A 25,155-nucleotide genomic window follows, 5' to 3' on the forward strand; every position below is an offset into this window, starting at 1 on the left:
GCACCCTACAGGTCATCATGGTTAAGCCAAAGAGAAAAATTGCGGTTTCTTACACACGGTGCGATTTGCCTTTCGATTAGATCCGGATTCGTTCAATCGTGATCGAATCGCGCGGCAAGCAAAACACACATTTGACTTTGACTATATAGTACATCTCTGCACCAAGCCCTTATTCAGGTCCGTTCGGACCGATGTATTTTTTAGTCTGCATCTGCATACTCAGGGTGCCTGTACCCACGGCGAACATTCTCTTCACTGGGTGCACGCAACCGACACATCGGGCGGGGGACGGAGAGGGGCGTGGTGCCCAGGAAGCCCTATTAGCATATGGGAATGCCCAGCGTTTCATGGGCGTCCCATGAGAACGCTGGGCGTTCTTATGCTAATAATGCCATGACTTAGGTGGAGGGGCAAGCAGCTGACATCACAGAACCTTGGGAGACACAACCAGTGTGCAAGTTACAATCTTAGCGGAGAGGAACTGGGTAATTCCATACTTGAAAAGGATCTAGGAGTCCAAATAGACAGCAAACTAGGATGTAGTGCCCATTGTAATGTAGCTACAAAAAAGGCCAACAAAATTCTGGCATGTATTAAGAGGGGAATGGAAACTAGGGACTCAAGGGTAATTATGCCACTATATAAAGCATTGGTGAGACCTCACCTAGAGTACGGAGTACAGTTCTGGGCCCCACACTATAAAAAGGACATCATAGAATTAGAAAAAATCCAAAGGCGAGCAACAAAGCTTATTAGGGGAATGGAGAATTTAAGCTACGGGGAGAGATTAAGCAATTTGGGACTATTTACATTAGAAAAGAGACGTTTAAGGGGGGACATGCTCAACATGTACAAGTATATCAAGGGCCAATATAAGGAACTGTCACGCACCCTCTTTTCTACTAGAAAGGAATCTAGGACGCGAGGGCATGAGTATAGATTAGAAGAAAAAAGATTTCATTCAGCTAGTAGAAAGAATTTCTTTACGGTCAGAACAGTCAAACTCTGGAACTCTCTTCCCAGAGAGGTGGTAACGGCTGGCTCATTAAATGCGTTCAAGGCAAAGTTGGACAAACATTTACTGGAGAAAAACATCCATGGGTACAAATAAGAAATATAATTTGTCTGTAAAATATCAGAACCTACCAAATCAGCAATGGATATCTATACCAGGTTGAACTAGATGGACGCAAGTCTTTTTTCAGCCTTACCTACTATGTAACTATGTTAGCTGCCCGCCCATTTCCTCCCCAGCATGCACGCATATGTCAGGTTGCTCAGAGCTACCTGACATATGTGTGCACCTTCCACATCTTTCGCGTTTTGAGCTAATGCAATGCAATCTAGTACAAAGCGCACATCTCACTATGGGGGAATTCGCATCCTTGCGAGTGAATCAGATCCGGCCTTGTGAATGATGGTACGCCGGCCCACCATTTGCAAGGCGCGTACGTTCGCACTGGCTGCGAATGGATGTTTTACATAAACATCCATTCGCATTCCACTGGGACCCTCCCACATTTTCCAATGGATCAAAAGATGTGCAAGGTGCACGCATATGTAAGGTTTCCCTTAGCAACCTTACATATGCGTGTATGCTCGGGGGAAGTGGGCAGGCAATCCGGTGATGTCAGCTGTCCGCCACCCCGCATGTCCGTCACGGCCGCATTAGCATGAGAACACCCAGCGTTCTTATGGGAAACCTAAATGAAATGCAGGGCGTTCCCATCTGCTAATGTGCCAGCCCGGCGCCCCCCCCCGACCTCCGCCTGCAAAGATGGCCTGAATAAATTGTTTGAATAAATTGTCTGATCCAATACACTTGCGCCCGTCAATTTGTTGTATAGGGCAGTAATGTACTTGTAGTTCCACGGTCTTTAGGGTGACCACCTCCCTCTGTTCGGGACCCAAATTCACACAGCGATTATTAACAGTTTGTATGGGGGCTTACCGAACTCAGCCGCATATGTTATGTAGCCAGTTGCCTCAGGATATGTAGTCTGTTGCCTCCTTTAGCCGCCTGCTGTTGGCATTCATCTCACCGCACGCCAGCAGCCTGGCTGGTGCTGGAAGGGGAGATGACACCGTCTGCTCTTTGTCCACCTCTGTCTAGTTGCCTTCTTCTTGACGGTCTGGCGGTAGCCGGAGCAGGAGGTAGACGTGGTCCCTCATTATGTTGATAGGGAGGATGATGGTGCCGCAGACAAGTATCAGCGATCGGCTACCTGTCAATTTTGGCGGTGATAGAAAGGGAGATAACCGCTGGGTAATCCGGGACACTACTCACAAGAAAACTCTCACTCTTGACGCGTTTCCTCAGAAGACGTGAGAGTATCCATTCCTTGATTGTCTTAAAAAGCACTCTCATGCAATCAGTTTGGACATTATTTACATGACACCTGTGTCTTAATTATCATGATTTAAACAGGTGTATATATCTAACACTTTATTAGGTATTATGGCAACCCCACCAATTTAAATATTACATTTAATACATAAAATTCCTTTTAATATAAATACAGATATAAAAAATAATTCTAATTATATAACATTCTGCAAATAAACTTTGATATAAATAAACCTTGTTTTATATATATATATATATATATATATATATATATATATATATATAAACATCGTATAGATCGGCACTGCAGCTGAAGATTATGATGGTCCGTGGTGCCTTCCAGGAAATTTTCAATATGCAAAGGTCCTATTGTGGCTGGCGAATCAGCTTCAATAAGCAGGCGGCACTCCAACGGTAAAAAGTTGCAAAGGTGCAATTTTATTTTCAAATAGCCATTGCCTACGTTTCAAGACCGAAGTCTTTTCATCAGGGCGTGTAGCTGGAAACACAGAAAGTGCAGTGCTCTCTGCACTGCACTTTCTGTGCAACACCCCTCTGCACTGCACAACACCCCTCTGCACAGCACAAACCCCTCTGTCTGTCTGCACTGCACAAGCACAACGCCCCTCTGTCTGTCTGCACTGCACAGCACCCCTCTGCACTGACAACACTCCTCTGTACAACACCCCTATTTTTCCCCATGTGCAGCGAATCCTGTTTAGGATTCGCTGCACATTCTCCGTCCTCCGCAGCCAGCCCTCCCTTTCCCTCTATTCAACGCGTCAGGGGCTTGCTGCCCCTGACAGCGAATTTGTACCCCCCCTGGCAAATGCCGCAGGGAGCCGGGCGACGGTGGAAGGCAGGGAGATGGAAGCCTCCCTGCCTGCGCCGGGCGCTGCACACAGCAGCAGGGGGGAGAAGAAGGGCTGGCGGGGGCACAGGCAGCAGAAGCTGCCGCCCCGAGGACACCTGGCGGGGAGGTGCAGGAAGCGCTGTGCTGGTCTCGCTCGTGCAGCATATGTAATGAGCGGTACCTAGCGCAGTGAATATTAATGAGCGCCTCCCCGCCCCCCCCTGCTGAAATCATGTAAAAAAAACCTTACAAATTAAATATATATTTATGTACAAGAATCCAAATAGCATGACCCTTCACATAATAAAATTAATTACTTTTTGAGACCAAAAAAAAAAGAAAACCTTTATTTTAAAATAACACATTCCAGTTCACCTTTAAAAAGATGTCGAATGCAAAACGGTGAATCTCGGCGTAAATCATGGTGAAAGGAGTTCTCCATCCTAACATTGAACACACTCTTGGCGAATTAGAGTCAAAACCTCATTGAAATACGCCAGCAAATTGCAGTGAGCATGAAACAGAGAACTGTCCTGAATTAACTTTCGGCGAACAGTGATCGTTGAATAGGGTGATTCAGATTTTCAGTGAAAAGATTCACCGCAGAGCCTGAAGACAGCCCGATTCGCCGAAAAAAGTGATGAATTCAGAGCATTAAATACTGGCCTTAGTGACAACACCCCTCTGCACAATGCCCAGACCCCACTGCAGAGCTGTGCGCAGCTGGAAGCGTGACTGTGAAATGGCGCCGAATTCTCGAGACGCCAAGCTTTTTTAGAATCAGCGTCTCGCGAAAATCCGACGCCAGATTCCCGTGCTCAGCTTTCTGAACAAAGCCGGAAACTCGTGAGCGCTGCTCTGTGGACATCGGGCCAGAAATGTTCGAAGCGGTTTGGATTCCGGAGAATCCGGGCCGCTCATCTCTAGTGAGACCTTATTGTACGTGCCAGGGTTTTTTTTTGATGAGGGCAAATTCCAAATGTTAAGAGTTTTATTGTAAACTCCTGTTTCTCTTTTCTTTTCACCCCCAATTTTCAGGTTGACTTTTTGCTGCTTGGTGGAGACCTTTTCCATGACAACAAGCCGTCCCGGAGAACCCTGCACACGTGTATGGAGCTGCTGAGAAAGTACTGCATGGGGGACCGGCCAGTCCAATTTGAGGTTCTCAGTGACCAGTCTGTTAATTTCAGTTACAGCAAGTAAGTATATTGGTAGAGGCGAGTATAATTAGTTCTGCATATAATACCCGACTTATTCTACATGTCTCTGCCTTGGTATTTGTTTTCTAGAAACCTGAAAACCAGGTACACACAATGAGAGTGCAGCTAACCCCCGGGAGCTGTCACTGGTAGCTGCAGCCCCCAGTTATTATCGTTCTAATGGGAAATAATGTATGGTGCTGAAGGCTGCAGCAATGCAGTTGGGTTTCCTTGGAGATTGCGTTACAGCACTGGCAAATCAGTTCCATTATCCGCTTAAAAGGCTGCGTAAGCTTCACAACCAATCATGGGGCAGATTTATTAAGCCTTGTAAAGTGATAAATTGGCCAGTGGTAACGCACTTAGCTTCTGCCAAGTTACAAGCTGAGTTTGAAAAATGACTGTTAGGGGCTGTTCGGTGCTGCGTTATCACCGGACACTTTATCACTACACCAGGCTTAATAAATCTTCCCCATAGTCTCTTGTTAACTACTTGTGGTTGGTTCTCGTATCCCCAATGTTGTAGGCGGAACGTAGCATCCTCATAACAGAAACTTGATTTGTGTAGGTGCTAGGGCACTGCTGCTGTGAAACAGAACCCATGACCGTTATTAGGTCTGGGTCACTGGGAAGATAACTTTGCATCCCGTCCCATCTGCGAATCGATCATGCAAATGGGTCCCATATATGCCTGCATCGCAGTTGAGGCCTGTTCGTGGATCATAGTTACATGCGCACATCCACAGGCACGCATGTCATGTACCGCGATAATGGCTGTGACAGTCCCATAACACACCCAGAAGAGAGGCCATATCTGTCCATCTGTATAGCCACCCCCAAGTCAACGCCCTGGCACTTTGCAACCCATCTCTGGCTCAGTCACAACCATCACCGTTGTGCGCACTCTCTGCGTAATGCATATGCGGCACAAGCTTTTACACGTGTTTTATTATTGTTATTTTATTGCTAAAAATATATTTTACTTCTCTACAACATTTACACTTGCAATAGAAGAATAGAGATTTTTTTGTAATGGCTGAAAAATGTTAATATTCACTGGCCTGATTGTAGTCTGCTCTCAAATGTGAGATACAGATGCATCCAGTCTCCATACTCCATGCAGCCTGAGATAGCTGGCGAGCCGCCAGGTCCTGTGCAACTCTGCTACCCTCATGTGTCTTTTTTTGGTAAAAATTCATCTTAGTCATATATCGGTACTTGTTTCCTAGCACGGCGCCCCCGATTTTGATCGCAGTACATCTTATGCAATCGCATCGCATGTAATATAGCGGCATGCGATGCAATGTGATTTTTATTTGTACAAGCACCCTAATGGGTGCTTACAATGTTAAATGCACCTCCATTGTCAACGCCACCCCCACTATCAATGCCAACCCGAAGCGTGGCGAGCGGCGGCGGTACGCGTCCGCCGACCTTTTCATACCCCCACTATCCACATCGGCGTGCAGTTGATTTTAGATAGTGTGGCGAGCGCAGCGAGCCACCGAGCCCGAAGCGTGGCGAGCGGACACGGATTACTTTACATGTATTCCGTGTCCCCTCGCGGGGCTCGCTGCATGTATTCCTCGTCCGCTCGCCACGCTTCAGGCTCGTATTCCGCGTCCGCTTGCCATGCTTTGGGCTGGGTGGCTCGCTGTGCTCGCCACACTATCTAAAATCAACTCCACGCCGACGTGGATAGTGGGGGTATGAAAAGGTCGGAGGGCGTGTACCGCCGCCCCTCGCGGGCTCGCTGCCCTCGCCAGGCTTCAGGTTGGTGTTGATAGTGGGGGTGTCGTTGACAATGGGGGTGCATTTAACTAGGCAAACAAGTACCCATATATCTTTGTGACTAAGATGCACGAGGAGACTGCGCTGACTAATGTGATATGACACATATATTGAGTCTGTATGACGAGCAGAACCGAACATGTATTTGAAAATGCTGCAGCTGCTGAATTCAGATTCAGGGACTCAGTCGCTTACAGATAGGCAAGTGTCATATCACATTAATCGTGTTAATGTTAATTAAACATTAATTAATTTGTAGATTTAAGCACGTAGTGTACTGTGTACACACGCAAGCTGTCGGTATACTATGCCGTTCCCAATCATAGGGCAGTATTCAATCCCCACTGATATTTCCGCCTGTGGAAATAGTCGCCGTCGCCTATTCAATGCTGCCATTACCAACAGCATTGAAGGCAAATTCTTACAAAACATATATGACTTTAAAACAAGTCGGATCTGTTCTGTTGACAATCCGCGGCCGTTTTCGTGATCCAACCAGTTTCTGACTCTCAACAGCCGGAACATTGAATTCCGGCTGACGACTTAGGGAAGACGGCCCGGGATTCCGAATGTTGGGACGTTCTGGCAGTCAGAATTCCCAACTCAACACCCCCTCATAGTATGTGTTGATGGTAAACATTTCCAAAACTAAAATAAAAAAATTGTGAAAAACTCATCTTGACATGTTGAGCTTTTGCTTGTGTCAGCCTATTGTCCATGTTGACCTAATGTATGCTGACCAATAGTGGTCATCCTAATGTATGTTGACCCAAAGTCCGGAACCCAAGTAGAAGAGTGGTCTTTTAGTTCTGCCCTGACACATTACTGTGTTCTAGATAAGGAGAGATGATGCAGCTCAGGAGAAACGGTGCAGATAACACCAATATTTACTATTGGATTTATTTTATTGGAGTTTGCTAATGTGACGGTCTAGCTAACAGCTACAGACGTGTTACTTACTGGTTGTCTGTGCCTCCAATCGCGCATTATGCCCGGCATGATTGCGATGATACGTGAGGAATATTTTCTTACAGGTCTGCACCTTAGTTATTTATTTTTATTAATATAATTTATTTATATGGCGCCACAAAGGTTCTGCAGCACCTAGCAATACACAAATGAGCAAAAACAGATAACAAATTACAGTACAATTTAGGACAAGTACATGGTAAATATGGATAGTTGCATCATGGGACAGGACACTGAAGCAATCATTAGGGTGGCAGAGGTTTATATATTCTAAGAAAGGCACATGAGGAGAGAGGGCCCTGCTCGTGAGACCTTACATTCTAAAGGGGAGGGTTAGACAGACGGGTGACACAGAAGGGAAAGAGGTGAGCATAAACAGAAGGTCAGGATGAGAGATGGTCAGGTTTTATGCAGGAGGGTGGGAAGAGGTCAGCTTAGTCAATGATATTTTAAGTCTAAAAAAGTGCTGTGTCATCCAAGAGTAGACAGCAGAGAGGCAGTTGGACATATGAGTGAGGATAGAGGGAGAGAGATCAGGAAAGGGGCCGGTACATCTTACTATTATCAGCATAGATGTGATAGTGGAAGTCGAGTGAGCAAATGAGCTCACCCAGAGAGGACATGTAGAGATGGAGAAGAAGAGGGCCAAGGAAAAAATGTTGGGGGACACCTACGATCAATGGAAGAGCAGGCGAGGTGAAGTCATTAGAGGTACAGCTGTGCATTTCCAAAACTGACAGTGCAAATACAAGCATTAATAGTGATAGTCAAAGATTCCACAAATGTAAAGATTAACAGCCAGATTAAGCAGCCAGGATTAGTATGCTGCGAGTATGTAGCAGTCCTTTCGTTTTCTGAGTTGCTGTTGTTTTCTGTCCTTCTGTTTCACTATGATACCAAGTTGGTTGTCATTTTCCTTCAGTTTCTGTCCAGTTTAAGTCCAGGCTAAGTCCAGGCTGACTGTATGCAATTGTAATCTTCCTACTTTGGATTCTGACTAAATTTCTACAGTCAGATTTCTATGGCCAGCCAAGGCGTGGACAGCTTCCTATACTCAAATAAGTAGATCTCTAAAAGCTGTTTGTAAGTTCATTGATTGAGACCCCACCCAGTGCCCCCTCCCACTAGAGAAAGTGAGCAATAACACTGAGATAAGCAAATGGTGAGATGTTACAGACCATATCCCAGTCGCTAGTCAATTCTAAATCACTTTCTAATTTTAAAAAGATATTTGTACAATTACCTAGGATAATGCAGTATGCAAATCTGATCAATGCTAGTTCAATTATGGCAGTAGCATGTAATGGTATTTTTACCTGCAATGAGAAGAGTTGCATAACAGACACAAAAAGGAGCCGTTCACAGTGCATACACACTTTCCAATGCAGGGGGTGTGACGGAGTGATCAACGTTGGAACGATATATCGGTTAATATATCATCTATTGAGAAGCCGGCATTAGAGAAGCTTCTAAGCCCCAATGGCACCGCAACCATCTTTTCTGGTTACTGTCGCACAGGTTTCATACACTTCCCACCATTGTGTTACTATTACATCATATATGTATGTATACTACATATGCTGTACCATGTCTGTATACAAATAGCAGCAGTATTGTATTTTATCTATGTTTGGGTTGTATTATTTCATGCCTGGTATTACTTTTTTTATTCTTCTAACTGTTGTTTTTTGTGATTTTGCAGATTTCCATGGGTGAATTATCAGGATGACAATTTGAACATTTCTATACCCGTGTTCAGCGTTCATGGAAATCATGATGACCCAACTGGGGTAACTATCCTGTAGCAGTAATGCATAGACTGGGGCTAGCCATCAGCTCTCACAAGACTGCATTGGAAAATACCCAAGTAGTTAGAGAATAAAGTAGAGGTGATAGAGAGGGGGGGGGGCTGACCAGCGTTGGCAGTGTGCGCCTCTGTTGTCCTTGCCAAGCGTAGGACCGTTATCACAAGGCTGACATTGTTTAATGTGGTCCTTGAAGAATTTTGTCACTTTAATAGTGTTTATTCTAGAGCCCTCCCCCTTTCTCAACCCATGTAGTTCCTCTTTCCTCCCTAGGGTGTCGCTCTCTGCTCTAGTGCTTCTATCAAAGCCTAGCACTGAGATACAGACCAGACTGTGTTAGAAACACCAGAGCAGGACAAGGGAACTGTTATGCTGGTTACACACTGGACGAGATATCATTAACAGTATACACAATACCGGTATTGTATTGCGAACATCGGCCACTGTGTATGCTCAATATTGTACTCTTACGGCACCGCCTTGTAGTCTGTACATGCAGCTTATTCTGACAATATAATCAGCGGCTACATGTACGGAGTGGGAGGAAGGGGGATATCAGTGAACAATATCGGTCAGTGTGTTTGCACAATATCGTCCTCCCGGGAATCGCTAAATGTGTACCCTTCTTTAGACCAGCAAAGTGCTGCTGTGCCTCAATTAAAGTGGTTTCCCAACATATCGCACCCCTGGTTATACCTTCAGCACTATTTACATGGCGCTATATTAAATGAACACACTTCCTCATTTGCTTACACCGCTTTCCAAAGTGATCCGGATGTGTTTGTGATTTCACTGCGGAAATATTCATCTTCTCTGGGGAGCCGCAGAACAGCCGCAGTATTTACTTGAACCAATGATGTTACACCGCTTGTCTTAGACACCCCGACAATGCAGGCTTAGCTTCCACATACTGGATCGCAGGCTGAATCGCTTTCCATTCCACTGCAGGGAGAATGATCTGATCATGGGGCTGGCCAGTATGTGTCTGCAATGGGAATGCTGCTGTATGTGTTTCCTAATGTATGCGCATCACGCTGACCCATCTTTTCCCTTGCCAGTGCGGCCAACGTCACCAAGGCTGGCCGTAACACCTGTATTAGGCTGGGTGACAGGGACCCGCCTGACACAGCCATCCCGTCTGTATACTCAGAATAGGGAACTCTCTTGATAGTCTACTGTCAGATGTTCTGTGTGTGCACTGTTCACACCTGTAAATACATATAAAACATATGGAGAGAAACGTCCAAAGAGGACACCCCCTATTCAATGTTTGTATTGTATTTCTTGTTGGAGAGGGTTAGTGGAGTAAAGTAACAAATGCAATCTATCTTGATTACTGTAAGGTATGTACAGTAGACTAGGTTAAAGATAAAAAAAACAAAACGTAGTGCTCTGTTAGATAGGAAGGTCATGTGACTAGTAGTCATCCGTCACTTGTGTGTAAGTTCTGCATTGTGTTCCTTCATAGGCAGATGGTCTCTGTGCCCTGGACTTATTAAGCTGCGCCGGACTGATAAACCATTTTGGACGTTCAACATCAGTAGAGAAAATTGGCATCAGCCCGGTGCTGCTACAGAAAGGAAGATCGAAGATTGCATTGTACGGATTAGGTAAACCGCCATTGCTGAATTTTTTTGCTGCATCCTTAGTGCATGCCGCTGTACAGTATGTCCCCTAAGCACCCATGACACCCTGCCCCAAGGTTCTGGTCAAAGAAAATGGATGACCATCAATAGTTAAAACCATCGATGGTCATCCATTACCTATTATGCGGTCATTGATGACCATTCGTACTATCGACATTGATGGCGATCACAACAATGAGCATCCCTACTCAGCGGCCACTCAGCCATGTCATCCAGCCAAAGAGCTCACTGCTGGAAGTGCCTCACGTCCTACCAAGTGCACGGTCTGCGTGCGTGGGGGCGGGACTACCTGCATTGACACCAGGGCTGATGCGGGCATGTGCCTACACCTGGTGTCACTGTGCTGCCAGCGCCTTCATGCACTGCACTTATTCTACCAACTATATCTATCAGCGTGACTGTGTATATACAGATGTGAGCATAACATACTGATTGATTAGGGCAGCTCGGATGGTGTAATGCTTAGCATTACTGTCCGACAGTAATGAGGTCATGGCTTCAATTCCCACCATGGCCATAACTGTGTGGAGTTTGTATATTCCCCATGTGCTAGTGTGGATTTGGTTGGTTCCTAACAAAATGTAACCCTAGAATGAATGTGTATTCGTATACATGTGATAGGGAATATAGATTTAAAGCTCCACGGGGGCAGTGACTGATGTACAGTATATTAGTATAAATATTCTCTGAAAAGCGCTGCAGAATATGTGTGCGCTATATAAATAACATAATACTAATAAAAAAAAACCTAATAAAACAAATGACAGTAAAATGAAAAGGTAATAAAGTTTTTTATATTGGGAAGATTACGTAATTTGCACATTTTCAGTGCACTTGTCTCACCCCCAGCCTAACTAAAAACTGAGGTTTAACACAAGGTCATGCACCTACAAATGTCATTCCAAAGGTGAGAACACAAAAACGGGGCATGGCCTTGTGCCATCTAGGACAAAACTAAATTAGAAAGGAGGCATGGCCTTGTAGGAGCTAGGCCATGCCCAATTGTGTGCATGATGTGGGCTCTTTGTCTTGCCATAACATTTTCTTGGGCTCATTGCCAATAATTGGTTGGGCACCATAAACCCTTAAACAGGCTCTATTTACTAAAGTGCCCCAGAATATATGGAAATGGAGGCAGAGAGTTTACCTCAGTTGCTGATTGTACTGATCACAGGAGACCTAGCACCAGAATATATGTACTTTTGTATAACAGCACTTCAGCTCAAGCCTTCTGCTTTTATACGGAGAATGAATACCTCTGTATCCTTCTATATCCCAGTATGGGTGCATTATCCTACCGTACGTACGGTACGCGCTATACAGAAGCCTTTAAGCCATTTCACCTGAATTCCTCCCTTTTCTGTATTCAGTTTCAATTTATAGTAAGAGGTTTGCCTCTAATGTATCACTCCACTCAAGCTATGTTTAACGTAAACCCTTAAAGGGAGGCCATCAGGCTTTTTATTTATATATAATCAATCATTTTTAAACATAGAGCACTGCCTGTTATCAGAATTCATTCTATAATAATAATAATAATAATAATAATGTTTGAAGTTTTGGTTGTACACATCCTCTCGATTCAATGAATGTTTCAGCTTAGGGCAGGGTATTAGTGCTGTAGCGCTTAGAGGCTATTGCTACCAGTATAATAGAACATAACCGACTGATCAGTCTGTTAGGTACCTACTCAATGGTACTTTGCTTGTTTTGTTTAACCTTGGTTAAGACACCAGTAAAATGCATGTAATTACTGTTCATGTGTTTAGGCTTGGCACCTAAGAGAGCACTGAAAACAGTTCCAATGTGTTAAGTAATGATAAATAGAAAAAGATGTAACATTGTGACAGATGACTGCAGTGGGGAAAAAAGACGGGGGAATCTAGTTAACCATTCCACGCATTTAGCCACAGAGCGGGACTTCCTCTCTCAGCTTTAGGAGCTGTGGGGAAAAGTCTGTGACAAAAAGCACCTTCTGAGGGTTAGGCTGTTGTATTGAATAGCTATGTGTATGAAACCCAGAGTATTTCCAGCGTGTCAAACCCTGCGGCTATTTACTGTAGATACCGAAAGGATATGATTTAGTTTGTAGATTTTTGGCATGCATTAAAACATTTCAGCCAGCTTGCAGCGGGATACGGTCAGTTGGTCGACGGGCTGAAAGATCGAAGTGGGTCTGGTCCACATGGGACAAGGTCGACACAAGCATTAGGTGGACATTGTCTAGGTCAACAGTCAAAAGGTCGACATGGGGTTTTTCACTGTTTTTTGAGCCGGCATGTGCCGACAGGCGGTATTTCATACCCTACCATCCACTACGGTGTGTTGGGAGAATAAAATAGTGTGCCCGAAGCATGGCGAGCATTTCATGCTACGTTTCAGTGTCCATGTCGATGGTGTCGACATTCGGGTATAAAAACAGTGAAAACCCCTATGTTGACCTTTTGACTGTCGACCAAGTCCATGTCGAGCAACATGCTGTTGACCATATGATCCTCACCCCTTTCGGCAATTAAGGGTGGGCCCACAATTTAATGATGGGCAATTGGGCTGATGGTCACCAGGAAAATGTAATTATAGGCAAAAGAAAACAAATCTTCCGGGTGACCAGAAGATATTGCATGTAAGTCGCGGGTACACACTGTACGATCTGACCGATATAGCATGCCGACATTGTTCAAATGAGGGGGAACAGACAATGCAGCTAAAAACCATCGAACACAATTTTTTCTATTTAATTAGAAATCCGGTGATAAGTTGGTAGTAGTCCCCGAATAGTATAGACACCCTAGGCTACAGGTCAGACTTTTGTGGCTCTAGAGCGGGCAGTGAATGCTGTGACTTGTAGTTCCAAATGAGCATAGTAACAGACTCCTGGTACGTGCCGCTATACAGTATAATTATACACTTGTCAGTGCTGCTTTACAGTGAGTTCTTCTGTTTGGCTTCAGGTTCCATCCCAGACGAAAGGCTGTATCGAATGTTTGTTAATAAACAAGTTACGATGTTGCGGCCCCGGGAGGAGGAATCCAGCTGGTTTAACTTATTTGTAATTCATCAGAACAGGTAAGAACCTGCTGCAGATCCCCCTGAAGAGCTGGGACATCTGGTCTGTGCCAGGCGAGTTATTAGAAGCATCTATTTTCATAATGTTCTCACAGCTCACGGAGAGATACAGAGGAAACACAGGTGTGAAACCATCAGTTTATGCCCTAGTGGATCTTCCATTCTGGTTTCTAATGTGCCAGGATGACTTGAGGAGGATACTCCGGGAAACAGCGCGAGATAAGATCTTGGTCAGCCTCATACTCGGCACTGCAGTATTTAGTACTCCCAACACCAGATGTTTTACTCTTGGGATAACAATGGAGGTTATAAAGCAGTAATCCTATGAATAAGCTCCTGATTCTAATACTACGATGATGTCAGAGGCAGTTGAATGATGCTCATATCCAACCGGCACCCTGCACACGTCCGGACTCTGGGCCTGATGATTTATGTTTGTTTGTAAGTAAAGCAACTGGACAAAGCCATGCTGTGCTTCAGGTGGGGCAGATGTAACATACAGAGAGATTCAGAGTTGGGTGGGCTATATTGTTTCTGTGCAAAGTAAATACAGGGTGCTTTGCATGCAGTCAACAAATGCTGGACTTCATTATATTAAAACTGCAATTTAGATTTTGGTTTGAACCCAGCCAAATCTAACTCTCTTTGCACTTGTTACATCTGCCCCACCTGCAGCGCAGCATGGTGTTTCCCAGTTGCTTACTTTTTTGCTTTACAATCGAACAGGAATCGGGCCCACTGTTCGCATAGAGAGGCAATACAGATTTGCATGCTCAGGGGCAGAGGTGTACCGAAAATGTCTTAAGCGTAAGATAATGGAGGGGGCTAATCAGTTACACACGCAGTTTTTGACCGTGTCCCAGACATCTGTCTTAAAGCCGTTTATAGCGATGCTGAATTTGTGGACAGCGACGATGAATCATTGACATAGTGATCATTCTAGCACCCTGCATCTTCCTAATCCACAGACCAGTGATAAATAGAGTTTATATTAGTTCTCCTTTACCAGTGTAGAGACTAAAAAGTAATCTGTCTGCTCCCTGATGCTGGGCCAGGCATCCTCCTCGGGAGGGGCTCACAACGAGGGTACAGAAGGTTGTTTTAAGAGATGAAGGGAGTTATAAAGAACAGAAATCATACCTGATGTTAAGGGACGGTGATAGCAAAGGCACTCGTGTCCTCACACTACTCCTGCAGTAGCGCTAAGCAGCCCCTCTCAGCGAGCCAGGTACTGTGCACCTTGGATTGCGATTCGTCTTGGTCACAGTGACGTGTCAATAAACACTTTCACAAGACTGCACTAAATTAATTTCATAAGCTACACTTGTAAATCTGTGTGCGACTGGGTCTCCTGTATTCAGTGTGCTACAATAATGGGACTCATTTTTCGCAACAAGTTTTCCCAGGCACAGCACAGAAAGTCTGTGCAGCCTGTGCTTTTTGTACTAGATTGCATTGTATCTAGTACAAAAAGCATGCTGCTGTAGCACATTGAATGCTTTATGTAATCAATACAATCTAGTACTTAAGAGCACAGAGTTCATCGCAACGTGTATTTGCACCTTGAGTCTGTTGTCTCTAAAGGTGCCCATACACCGTGCAATCATTGCATGCGTTTTGGTCTAGATCGCATCGCGCGCAAATCACATGCAGTTTGTGTGCGATGCGATCGGGGCTTAGTTCAAAAAGTATGTGCGGCACCTACTTTTAGAAATGTGCGATGAGATGTGTGAAGGAGCGCACATCAGATCGCACCAACAAAACGCACCATGTATGGCACCTTCAGTAGTGTCTTGCTGAGTCTGTGGTGTAAATAAGATGCAGATTTAAAGAAAAAGCTGCCATGGTACACCTATCGTCAAGGCTACCTCTCGCCAGGTGTCTCTCGCCTTATGGCGCATATAAATGTGTGGATTTATGGACTGAGCCTAGTATATTAAAATTGCCCCATAGAAATACAAATAATTTTACTCCCATACCAGGCTCTGGGTGAAAGCAGCTCCAAGTCACTTTGACCAGCCTGTGATCACGCACTTGTGAGTGAGTCACTGACATGTTGTTACTGCTGTTGATCTGTCTATGTGCTGTCTGCTTACAGGAGTAAACACGGGGCCACAAATTACATCCCTGAGCAGTTTCTGGATGAATTCATAGACTTGGTGATCTGGGGCCACGAACACGAGTGCAAGATTGCTCCCACCAGGAATGAGCAGCAGCTGTTCTATGTGTCTCAGCCGGGGAGTTCCGTCGCTACGTCCCTGTCCCCTGGAGAGGCCGTACAGAAGTATGTTCATCAAATACATTATAGTTCTAGAAAATGAGTTCTCTAAAAGCTTTGCTTCATTCATTTTCTATTATTATTATTAAGAGGAAAGGAACACCTGTTTTAGTATCGAAACATCATGTTCCTTGTGTGAAAAATTACTAGTTTGTGAAATGTATTCTATATAGTTTGTTAACGCTTTTTTCTGGAGTGTTACACTGGGGTAGTTGGAAAGTGCCCCGTAGGCTTGATTTATCAATGCCCATCATAAACTATCTGTATGTTACACTGCTGTTTCTTTTGGGCCTAAATTAGTGCTGATTACAGGACAAATATGTTCTCAAAATGGGCAACAACACTGCCGGCACCTGTCCCTGAGTGTTCCGGTGTCATCCGTTCTGTGTGATAATAGGTTTTACAATGTTTTCATCTGCAAGGGAATTCTTATCAGGTAGGGATAATGAAAGCATCAGGTATGGGTCATAGTGTCGGCAGGCAAAAAGTCGACCTGCATGAGGTCAGCATGGTGAAAATGTTGACACAAGTAATATGTCAACATGAAAAATGACGACATAAAAATGTTGACATGGTTTTTTGTTGTTGTCTGTGTCAACATAGGTGTCAAAATAAAGCAGCCAGCACAAAAACAAAATAACTCGCCCAAATCTAAAAACAAATCTATAAGAATAAGGTCCTAGGGCGTTCTCCTTCTCCTGGTGCTGATTACACGAATAATAATCTATTAAAATTGGAATTTAAGATAAATATGTTTCCAGAATACAATTTTCATAGGGGTCCAGGCAGTGCCAGGAACAAATGCCAGTAATTCATAAGATCTTGTTATATCCAATAGAGATCACACATGGAATTCAACCACACTTCTACGAGGGTGGAAATGGTCGACATGAGGATTGTTTTGTACATATTTGGGTATCAGTGTCGACACCTAAGCAGGTGAATCCCCAAATAGTGTAAATAGTGTAACCCATACCCTCACCATGCTTTAGGTCACTTTACCATTCACAATTGATGTTCACGGGGATGAAGAAGTCCCTTCCCCCCCCAAAATGGAAAAATCGTGAAAAACTCAATTCGATCTTCTCATGTGTGACTATTGCCATTTTGACATTTCGCATGTTTCAAGCTGTTATCAATGTTGACCTTGTGTTCGTTGATCTTTTGCCAAGGTTGACCCTTTTGGTAGTGACTTATTGCCCATTGACCTAGACATTGTCTGTAAGCCGTCCGGATAGCTAGGTGTTCCCTTACTTAAGTATGTTCCTTTGTGTAATATGTTCTCATTCTGTCATCCAAACACGTTAGTCAGCACTATACATATCCATTCCCGCTCCTTTCATATTCATTTGTAGACACATTGGCTTATTACGAATCAAAAACAAGAAGATGAACATGCAGAAGATCCCGCTGCAGACTGTGCGTCAGTTCTTCATCGAAGACTTGGTGCTGTCAGATTACCCGGAGATATTCAACCCCGACAACCCCAAAGTGACGCAGGACATAGAAAACTTTTGCATTGAGAAGGTAGTTGCTCATTCTTATGTTGTTTCTCGCTCTTTGTGGACTCAGCAGAATGTAACATGTGCAGAGAGAGTTAAATTTGGGTGGGGTGTGTTATAACTGAAATCTAAATTGCAGTGTAAGAATAAAGCAGCCAGTATTTACCCTGCACAGAAACAAAATACCTCACCTAAATCTAACTCTCTCTGCACATGTTACATCTGCCCCACCTGCAGTGCACATGGTTTTGTCCATTAAAGAAGGAGTTTGCTTTTGCAACCCAACCTGAATCACCCCCTTTATTCTGTCTCCTACATACATGTGTTGTACTGTTCTCTGTTTTTTGTGTGTGTAGTTTTTTTATTTTTTATATAAACATCCTGAAACCTCTGCGATGGAATCTAGTTCAAAAAGTAGGGACAGCACATACTGTACTTTCTGTGCTGTGCGCAGGAGATCGCATCGCACCCGTTAATTGCACCGTGCATTGGCCATTACTCTGACTTTAAATAGTTTTTTGCGTTCCCATCACCAGATACAAATCACTGTATGGAGAGTTGTCATTGAGACAATCACAGCACATATTTTACAGACAAACACAGTTTAGAATGGTCTCCTATATTTTGACATACACGCTGGATGTTCTTGCATGTTGTGCTTAGAGGTATGGGGCATTGGGTCGACATACATTGGGTTGACCATTGAAGGTCGACACCTGAAATAGGTTCGAAATGCCTAAGGTCGACATGGAAGGAAGGTTGACAGAAGCATTAGGTTGACAATAGCTAGGTAAAAGGTCGACATGGATTTTTCACCTTTTTGTCCCGAATGCCGAAATGGACACAGTCCAAGTGTACCAGTCCCCTTGCCAGTGCTTAAAACAAGGTGCCTCGGACACTATTCTTTTCTCCCTCCACACCCTAGTAGATGACAGGGCATGAAATGTCGCCTGTCGGCACATGTCGGCTCAAAAAAATTATGACAAAAATCATGTTGACCTTTTGCCTGTCGACCTAATGCTTGTGTCTACCTTCCATCCATGTCAACCTTAGGCATATCGACCTATTTCAGTGGTCAGCACCCATGCAACCATTGTGCGCTACACCTGCTCCTGTGTAATGATATACAATATGTGCGTTACACCTGCTGGTGTGTAATGATATACAGTGTGTGCGTTACACCTGCTGGTGTGTAATGATATACAGTGTGTGCGTTACACCTGTTGTTGTGTAATGATATACTGTGTGTACGTTACACCTGCTGGTGTGTAATGATATACAGTATGTGCGTTACACCTGTTGTTGTGTAATGATATACATTGTGTGCGTTACACCTGCTGTTGTGTAATGATATACATTGTGTGCGTTACACCTGCTGGTGTGTAATGATATACAGTGTGTGCGTTACACCTGTTGTTGTGTAATGATATACTGTGTGTACGTTACACCTGCTGGTGTGTAATGATATACAGTGTGTGCGTTACACCTGCTGTTGTGTAATGATATACATTGTGTACGTTACACCTGCTGGTGTGTAATGATATACAGTGTGTGCGTTACACCTGCTGTTGTGTAATGATATACAGTGTGTGCGTTACACCTGCTGTTGTGTAATGATATACAGTGTGTGCGTTACACCTGCTGTTGTGTAATGATATACAGTGTGTGCGTTACACCTGCTGTTGTGTAATGATATACAGTGTGTGTGTTACACCTGCTGTTGTGTAATGATACACAGTGTGTGCGTTACACCTGCTGTTGTGTAATGATATACAGTGTGTGCGTTACACCTGCAGTTGTGTAATGATATACAGTATGTACGTTACACCTGCTGTTGTGTAATGATATACATTGTGTGTACGTTACACCTGCTGGTGTGTAATGATATACAGTATGTGCGTTACACCTGTTGTTGTGTAATGATATACATTGTGTGCGTTACACCTGTTGTTGTGTAATGATATACATTGTGTGCATTACACCTGCTGTTGTGTAATGATATACAGTGTGTGCGTTACACCTGCTGTTGTGTAATGATAATCATTATGTGCGTTACACCTGCTGTTGTGTAATGATATACATTGTGTGCGTTACACCTTCTGTTGTGTAATGATACATAGTGTGATGCGTTACACCTGCTGTTGTGTAATGATATACAGTGTGTGCGTTACACCTGCTGTTGTGTAATGATATACAGTGTGTGCGTTACACCTGCAGTTGTGTAATGATATACAGTGTGTGTGTTACACCTGCTGTTGTGTAATGATATACAGTGTGTGCGTTACACCTGCTGTTGTGTAATGATATACAGTATGTGTTACACCTGCTGTTGTGTAATGATATACTGTGTGTACGTTACACCTGCTGTTGTGTAATGATATACAGTGTGTGCGTTACACCTGCTGTTGTGTAATGATATTCATTATGTGCGTTACACCTGCTGTTGTGTAATGATATACATTGTGTGCGTTACACCTGTTGTTGTGTAATGATATACATTGTGTGCGTTACACCTGCTGTTGTGTAATGATATACAGTGTGTGCTTTTTCCCTACAGTTAATCAATTGGATTTTATTTTGCAGATAGAGTCTATGCTGGAAATTGCTGAAAGGGAGCGTCTGGGAAATGCTCGCATGCCAGAGAAACCGCTGATAAGACTACGGGTAAGGCACAGTGACCAATAGGATAGTCTGTAACCATGCTCCCGGCCCACATTGCAGCCTGTGATGACACCAAAGCCCAGAACAATTCCAAGATGTAAACAATTGTGTCCCACACTGGTGCTACTACAGTATAGGGTAAATAGAGAATACTTCCCAAAAACAATGTTCCTTATAATCAGTCCGTCTATACTTCAAATTTTCCTAAGAAAACTTAAGAAAAAAGATACATAGGGCAATATTGTCCATAAAGAAATAGCTTTTTTCTTTCTTTCTCCAAATGCACTTACATTTTGCAGTATTTATTCGCATATCAATCCTTCTATGATGATAATCTGGCCAATGATCTGCCGTCCTCCTTGGTAGATCCTAGACATCGAAGAGAAAAAATATAGTGCAATATTGTTTTGCTAAAAAAGACAATTTATTACAATACTGCACTCACATAAAAACAATGATAAATCGCATATCACCCATCAAACTGGAGGGGACCCGGGTATAAGGTTGTCAATCCCACACCATGCCCCATGTGCCAATGGTGTCCGTTGGAGTAGTATATCCAATATGCTGTATATGGATATACTACTCCAACGCACACCATCAGCACACGGGAAATGCACCAGCATGGCGCCCAACCAAGCCATTCAATTGTAGCTCTGTTCTGGAGCCATTGGCACCCAGCAGCAGCATTTCAGATCGCATTCCCCGGGGTTTGGTCAGGTCTAGGTGCTATGCGTGGCTTCACTTGAACATAATGTGCACTATGAGCACGATATGCACCATCATTTAAATATTTCCCTGTGATCTTCCGTCACTTAAGATGAGAGATCAAGAGGCAATAACAATTGAATTCACCCCAATGTGTTGTATCCTAGTGGATGATCGGGCTAGATGATAACTCAAATACTTAAAATTCAGTTTTAGTTAACATTATGGCACTAATACAATACAGTGTGGTAGATCAGAGGTATAAAGTAATGCATTTACATTCGTTAATACGCAGCTACAGTATTAATCAGATATACTAGACATTGATGATGCACAGTGAAGGGGGGTCTCTTGTGCGATGTATGACAATATTCTGTGCTTTCAGGTATAAGTAGAATAAATAGCTTGCAGTGGGATTTTGCCTTGGAAATGATTACCGCTTTAAAAAATACAGCCGTTCTCGGACTAATACCCACACCTCCAGCTTCTCACACCCTATTACATTCACCTCAATACCTTTGTCACATAGCAGTCATCTATTCCCATTATATATCCGAATGGTCAACATTATATCTTACAATTTAAAAAAAGTTAGAGTAAGATGGAGCAGTATTATATCAGGGAGGGAAGAAGTACCAGATATTTAACTGGGTAGTAAAGGGAATTTCTTCACATTGGCTAGATAACCAATCACAAACCTAGGAATAATTAAGTTGCCTGCAGCATGCAGGCATCCATTAGATCAGTTCGAGTGATTCCAATGTTTTAAAATAGGAATCATTTAAAAGGAAAAATCAGTTTGGTTTTGCCTTTTAAATGATTGCCCTTTTTAAACGCTTGGAAGACTCAGTGGCGCCACCCGCCGATGTGTGACGTCCATATTCCAGCTCCTCCTCTGATTTTTGCTCAGTACCAAGAAATAGCGTTTTATCTAATCATCTGCAAAGCATGTGCAGGGTCACTTAGCATATTGGGAATTCGCACACAGACCTGTGCATTTATGAAGCTTGCAAGCAAATGTTAATCCTGAAATATATGTTTATATAAACAACCTACCGGTAAGAAATACTGTATGCTCCTTCTCTGCTGGAGGGGCGAGTATCATTTTTTGAACTTACGCCAGGGGTTTTTCAGTGTTGAAAATTCCGTTTCAACTTTTTTTTTTTTATTAGGGAGTGAGCATATCTGCGAAATCCAAAATTGGGTGCAAGATTTTTACCGTGCTGAATTCCCCACTGTGTGCTAATGTCTGAAGCCCCATTACTACCTAATCGCTAACCATTTACACTTTATCTGCTCTTTGTTCTGCCCATAACCCTGGGACTTAGTTACTGTAAAGTGTAACCAGCAAACGTTTATGTTTAATTATGTATTAACCCTTTGAGTTTTGGAATTTGTGAAAATAGGTGTGAAAATTGACAAAGCAAACCTTTTTATTAATCGTGAGAGAACCTAAAAACATCTGCTTAAATGCCAGCGCCGCTCCCAGAGACTGTTCTTTTTTTGGGTGCAATATTTAACTAAACTTCAATGAATTGGCTTGGCTGTATGTGTATTTATTTACACTAAAAGAACATTCGCTGTGAGCGACGCTGGCGTTTTTAGCGGATATTTTGACATTAGCACTCAAAGAGTTAACAGTTAACATCATGCGAACATATTCCTTTGCGCTTAGCAATTGGGAACAAAACATTATATAGGAGAGACTGTGTAATAACAATAAGAGAGGTAAGAGGGCCCTAATTATATATTACACATCATGGGGAAGTAGGAGTATATAAAAGATTTAATTCTACCTATTGCATATTGGTCCAGACAGAGCTGCTGTCAATCAGACAGGGTACAGCCTGCGTTCACATGCCATCACTGACTGTGGCCACAGGGAGGGCTCGTGCATGTGCACTGCGGCCGTGAATTTGCAGCCCTGTGTTGGCCCTAATGTTAGTTGTGGACTCTGTAGAGTGGATGTTATTGGGCAGAATGGCTTCCGGACGGTACGTGGTTGGTTCAGGAATGGCATAATCTACCTGTTTGGCTAATTTTCAGGGAACTTTTTTTTTTTTTTTACTTCAATAAGTTTTATTCATGATTTAAAAAATAATAACATTTGAACAACAATATAACAAAGAGAAGGGATACAGATAAGAAAAAGGGTCAGGGGCGAATGTACAACAATTGAAAATCATATTTTGAAGAATAAGCAGCTGGAAACATGAAAACAGAAAATAACGCAAAGGAAATAAGAATGGCAGCACATACACTCACAAACATAGCAGCAGGCAGCCAGGAAGCAATATGACAGAACAGGGAACCTAACAGACCCAGAACAGGTATCTCGCTGCAATTACTGTACATTGGGAAGCCTAACGCTCAGGCTGCAGAGACGACAATAGAAATAAGAACCCTTGCTCCGACATCTAGAGCAGTGGTTCCCAACCCTGGTCCTCAAGTACCCCCAACAGTGCATGTTTAGCAGGTATCCACACAGAATCACAAGTGCTATAATTAGCTCCACCTGTGGATCTTTCCAAATGTGCCTGAATAATGAGTGCACCGGCTGGGTGACCTGGAAAACGTGCACTGTTGGGGGTACTTGAGGACCAGGGTTGGGAACCACTGATCTAGAGCAACAGACATGCCAAGAAAACCATGTTATTATAGGAGCGGAGGGCTTTGTAGCATATGGTTGTGCTGGAGTTTAGAATCACTTTAGGGAGGTTGGGAGGGACGGGAGATTTCCACAGTTGAGCTAATGGGGTTCTATCTGCAAGGATAATATGGCCTGTCAAATAGCCTTCAGTTTCGTGAACAATTCGCAGTATAGAAGAGCGAGAACCAGATGCGCTTCTGCAGCCATCTTCATTACTTTTGACAGTAAGTCAAAAACCACAACCCAGAGTTGGCGAAGAGAGGAACAATTCCAATAAGCATGCAGAAGCGTACCCTCCTTAGAGCCATGGTGCCAACAATATTTAGAGCATGATGATCACATTTTCTGGAGTTTGTCAGGTGTAAGGTAGAGACTGTGGGGGAGTTTAAATTGCCTCTTAATACATTGGTGCGTCTAGAGCTATCAAATGAATTATACCACTTTCAGACAGAACTGTCCCTAAATCCCAGCTTTTACCTGGCATTTGAGTGACAAGTTGTTTTTCCAGGTCCCAGCCTGCCCCATCTTTCACAAATTTCCGGGTCAAACATTTCTATCTTGTAATTTGCTAATTAATACTGGTATTTCTGCTGTGTGAAAGGGTCAACACGGTTCGAAATTCCCCGGTCTCCAACCCTGCTTTTTTCCTCCGGGTTTGAAGACCCAGGAATTGAGACCGGGGTTGACCCTTTCACGCAAGAAAACGACCCTTGTTGAACAGCAAATAACCAGGTTGAAATGTTTAACCCGGTAATTTGTTTTTCTGTGTGAAAGGGGGTATAAGAGTGTGTTCCCATTGCAAAGGAGTGAAGGTACTGTGTAAGGCTGCATATACACCTCAATTCCTCAAACCGCCAGCATCTTTAATGTTTCGCTCTCCTCTGTTCCTTACCCCTCTCCAGGTGGATTACACGGGTGGTTTCGAACCCTTTAACACACTGCGATTCAGTCAGAGGTTTGTGGAGAAGACGGCTAATCCCAAAGACATAATTCATTTCTTCAGACACAAGGAGCAGAAGGACAAAAAAGGTTGTTACAGTTACTGTATAATGTCCTGTACATAATATATGTATAAATGGGGAGTTTTGCCTTCACTTATAATGTGTATTATAAGGGCCAAGTCCAACAGTAAGTTATTACAGATACTCCCAAAATCCTTACTGCATAAATGCAATTATCAGCAATTATGATACACACACTTAATAAGCCAACAGCACCTTCCCAGGGAACAATACCAGTCTTGTACATAATAAAGAAATAGCTATACAGGTTGAGGATCCCTTTTCCAACATGCACCTGAACCAGAAGCATTGTGGATAACGGATTATTCAGTATTCCAGAATACTTTTCAATTGCAATCTGTTATCTTGTGGACGGGACCCATCTGTGAACACAAAATTAATTTATGATGTATAAACCTAAATCTAAGCATCCTCCCATGCAGCTTATCCCTAATCCTCCCCGGCATAATTACGATTGGGATGCCGACAGTCAGAAATTCCGGCAGGGCATTGGGATTGATCTTGGGATCCTGGAGCCGGTCATCTGACCAAGGTTGTGATTCCGGCTTCGATATCCTGACAGCCGGCATCCTAACCAGATCTCCCTAGATCTGGTTAGTATGCCTGCCTGATGCCGAACTGATGAGGTAAAGTGTGCCAATCTTGCCAAGGGTAATTT

The 25,155-nt window shown here is 43.5% G+C and overlaps 1 protein-coding gene across 1 annotated transcript in view; it reads left to right on the top strand.

Annotated features, from left to right (window-relative positions):
* Nucleotides 1-25,155, top strand: part of LOC146057712 (double-strand break repair protein MRE11-like) — an 81,015-nt gene that overhangs the window by 13,793 nt on the left and 42,067 nt on the right. Inside the window, exons 4-11 of the mRNA XM_083169305.1 lie at nucleotides 4,239-4,399; nucleotides 8,862-8,949; nucleotides 10,433-10,574; nucleotides 13,562-13,676; nucleotides 15,775-15,960; nucleotides 17,310-17,481; nucleotides 20,040-20,120; nucleotides 24,378-24,504. Coding sequence (XP_083025431.1) covers nucleotides 4,239-4,399; nucleotides 8,862-8,949; nucleotides 10,433-10,574; nucleotides 13,562-13,676; nucleotides 15,775-15,960; nucleotides 17,310-17,481; nucleotides 20,040-20,120; nucleotides 24,378-24,504 — 1,072 coding nt within the window. The remainder of the gene's footprint in view (nucleotides 1-4,238; nucleotides 4,400-8,861; nucleotides 8,950-10,432; nucleotides 10,575-13,561; nucleotides 13,677-15,774; nucleotides 15,961-17,309; nucleotides 17,482-20,039; nucleotides 20,121-24,377; nucleotides 24,505-25,155) is intronic.

Source organism: Crinia signifera, chromosome 2 (assembly GCF_055691185.1).
Source record: "Crinia signifera chromosome 2, ASM5569118v1, whole genome shotgun sequence".
Taxonomy (NCBI): domain Eukaryota; kingdom Metazoa; phylum Chordata; class Amphibia; order Anura; family Myobatrachidae; genus Crinia; species Crinia signifera.